The sequence below is a fragment of the Camellia sinensis genome, chromosome 4 (genome assembly GCF_055761805.1).
Source record: "Camellia sinensis isolate YWXY chromosome 4, ASM5576180v1, whole genome shotgun sequence".
In the NCBI taxonomy this organism is placed as follows: Eukaryota; Viridiplantae; Streptophyta; class Magnoliopsida; order Ericales; family Theaceae; genus Camellia; species Camellia sinensis.
The window spans coordinates 185571045-185574173 of NC_138964.1; the positions used below are offsets into that span (position 1 = coordinate 185571045).

A 3129-nucleotide genomic window follows, 5' to 3' on the forward strand; every position below is an offset into this window, starting at 1 on the left:
AGCCTTACTCCACTAACCCAACTTATTTACGTACCTCTCCCTCTCTCTTTTCTTTCCTTTTCTTTCTTTTCTTTTTCCTTTCTTTCCTCATTGATTTTCAATCATTCTTATGCTTCTGTTCAGCTCTTCCCAATTTATAGCGAAGTAGAAATGCCCCGAGGCCGACGCGTGGTGATCTAATCCAATTTCATAATCCACTCCGATCTCCTTCATTAAAACTTAGATTGTCACTTATCCATTAAATATATATATATATATATATATAAGATATTTATATTTTAACCCAGATTCTTAATATTACTATATAATTAAATTAATTCTTAATTAAATTACATTCTATCATATATCAATAGAAAATTAAATATTTATTTTACTACCACACTCATTATTATTATTATTATTATTATATTATTATTATTTATTCCCCTTTTTTTTTAAACTTTAATTTGTATTATAAATTTTATATTTGTGTTAATTTAGCCTTAAATAATAATCCCTAATTAATAACCCAACGCCATTTTAGATTTATACATTTATTCATTTAATAATCTATCATCACGTGCAACCATAAATATATATAAATAAAAATATTTATGTGGACTTGACTAAACGTTCGGGGTGTCACATTTCTCCCCTTCCAAACAGAAGTTTGTCCTCAAACTTGACGTACCTTAACCTTCGAAGAGGTGCGGGTATTTAGCTCGTATTTGTGCTTCGGTTTCCCACGTAGCTTCTTCGATGTGATGATTTTGCCATAAGACCTTTACCAACGGTATGGTCTTATTTCGGAGAATTTGATTACGATGATCGAGAATTTGCACTGGTTGTTCTTCGTAGGTGAGATCTTCTCGAACCTCCAAGTTCTCATAATCGATGACATGTTCTGGATCTCGGAAATACCGTCGGAGCATTGAAACGTGAAACACGTTGTGGATATTAGATAGCTCAGGAGGTAGTGCAAGGCGATAGGCTACTGGACCAATTCTTTCCAGTATCTCGAATGGCCCAATGTAACATGGGTTTAGTTTCCCGCGTTTTCCGAACCGGATTACTCCTCTTGTTGGGGAGATTTTGAGAAACACATGGTCCCTTACTTGAAATTTCAAGTCTCGTCTCCGAGTATCTGCATAACTTTTCTGGCGGCTCTGAGCGGTGCGAATTCACTGTTGAATGAGTTGGATTTTCTCACTAGTGACTTGCATGATTTCGGGGCCTAACAATTTCCTATCCCCGACCTCCGTCCAGCACAGAGGTGATCGACATCTTCTTCCATATAGAGCTTCGTACGGCGCCATTCCAATGCTTGCCTGGTAGCTGTTGGTATAGGCGAATTCCACCAAAGGTAGGTGCTCATCCCAGTTACCCTTGAGGTCCAACACGCATACACGTAACATGTCTTCCAACGTTTGGATTGTTCTTTCGGATTGCCCATCGGTTTGTGGATGATAGGCCGTGCTGAATTTCAGTGTAGTTCCCAAAGCTTCTTGTAATCTATTCCAGAAATGAGACACGAAACGAGGATCTCGGTCAGACACGATTGATACTGGGATACCATGCAACCGAACAATCTCCTTGATATATAAAGTGGCAAACTTATTTAGAGGGTACATGATTTTGATTGGTAGAAAGTGTGCTGACTTTGTTAATCGGTCTACTATAGCTCATATTGCATCATTCTTTGAAAAAGATTGTGGTAGCCCGACCACGAAGTCCATAGTAATGTGTTCCCACTTCTATTCAGGAATAGGGAGTGGTTGCAACATTCCTGCAGGTCTCTAATGTTCCGCTTTAACTTGTTAACAACGCAGGCATTTGGAGACATGGTTTGCTATGTCTTTCTTCATTCCGGTCCACCAGAAGTATTCTTTCAGATTGTGATACATCTTCGTATTGCCAGGATGGATTGCAACCCTCGAGTTATGAGCTTCTACCAATATCCTTTTCTTGAGTTCTGGAAGGTCGGGTACGCAAATTCGATTTCGAAATTTTAGTATCCCATTGTTAATTGTAAAGTCAGGATCAGGTGTGTTTCCTTGTTCCTCGTACTTTTTCTTCAAAAGTTTGTCTTCACATTGGCGGGCTCTAATTTCTTCCATCAACTCGGGTTCCACGATTATGTTGGCGAGCAATCCATGGATCTTGCGGGGAACGAGTGTACATGCCAAACTTTTGGTCATTTTTCAACTTAGTGCATCTGCTACTACATTAGCTTTGCCGGGATGATGATGAATCTCTATATCGTAGTCCTTCATGAATTCTAGCCATCGTCGTTGCCTCATATTCAATTCCTTCTGTGTAAACAGATATTTGAGACTTTTGTGATCAGTGTAGATTTCGCAGGCTACTCCATAGAGATAATGACGCCAAATTTTGAGGGCGAAGATCACCGCAGCCAATTCTAGATCATGAGTTAGATAGTTCCTTTCGTGAGTTTTTAGTTGGCGAGAGGCATAAGCAATGACCTTCCCATTTTGCATAAGAACGCAACCCAAACCATTGTATGAGGCATCGCTGTAACTTATAAACCCTTCTGCTTCCACGGGGAGCGCCAGTATTGGAGCCGTCACGAGTTTGTCCTTCAATTCTTGGAAGCAACGTTCCTGCTTGTCCGTCCATTCAAAGGGTGTGTTCTTTTGAGTTAGTTGGGTCAATGGTGAAGCTATCTTCGAGAAGTCTTGCACAAAGCGCCGGTAGTAGCCGGCTAGGCCCAAGAAGCTTCGAATCTCGGATACGTTAGTAGGTCGTGGCAAATCCACGATTGCTGTAACCTTTTGGGGATCAACTGAAATGCCATCTTTGTTAATGACGTGACTGAGGAAGTGTACACTAGTGATCCAGAATTCGCATTTCTTCAACTTGGCATAAAGTTGTGATCATGTAATGTCTGTAGAACTTTTCGCAAGTGGTGTTCATGATCTTCTGGCGATTTAGAGTATATGAGAATATCGTCTATGAAGACAATGACGAACTCGTCAAGATAGGGTTTGAATACTCGATTTATGAGGTCCATAAAGGCCGCTGGAGCATTGGTGACGCCAAATGGCATGACAAGGAACTCGTAGTGCCCATAACGGGTCCTAAAGGCAGTCTTTTCGATACTTTCCGTTTTGACTTTTAGTTGATGGTAAC

The 3129-nt window shown here is 40.2% G+C and overlaps 1 protein-coding gene across 1 annotated transcript; it reads right to left on the reverse strand.

The window, feature by feature from the left end:
- Window positions 1-1160: 1160 nt before the first annotated feature.
- On the reverse strand, window positions 1161-2177 carry LOC145824295 (uncharacterized). The gene is made up of 2 exons (XM_082923927.1): window positions 1821-2177; window positions 1161-1571 (listed from the first exon to the last, which is right to left on the reverse strand). The coding sequence occupies exons 1-2, from the start codon at window positions 2175-2177 to the stop codon at window positions 1161-1163; spliced, it is 768 nt and encodes a 255-aa protein (XP_082780053.1).
- Between the last annotated feature and the right edge of the window lie 952 nt (window positions 2178-3129).

What these genes read in the sequence shown, in the direction of transcription:
- LOC145824295 (XM_082923927.1), bottom strand. Translation starts at nt 2,177, where the DNA reads ATGACCAAAAGTTTGGCATGTACACTCGTTCCCCGCAAGATCCATGGA. An exon ending in AGAAAGACATAGCAAACCAT is followed by an intron (nt 1,572 to 1,820) that starts GTCTCCAAATGC and finishes TTATATATCAAG; the next exon opens with GAGATTGTTCGGTTGCATGG.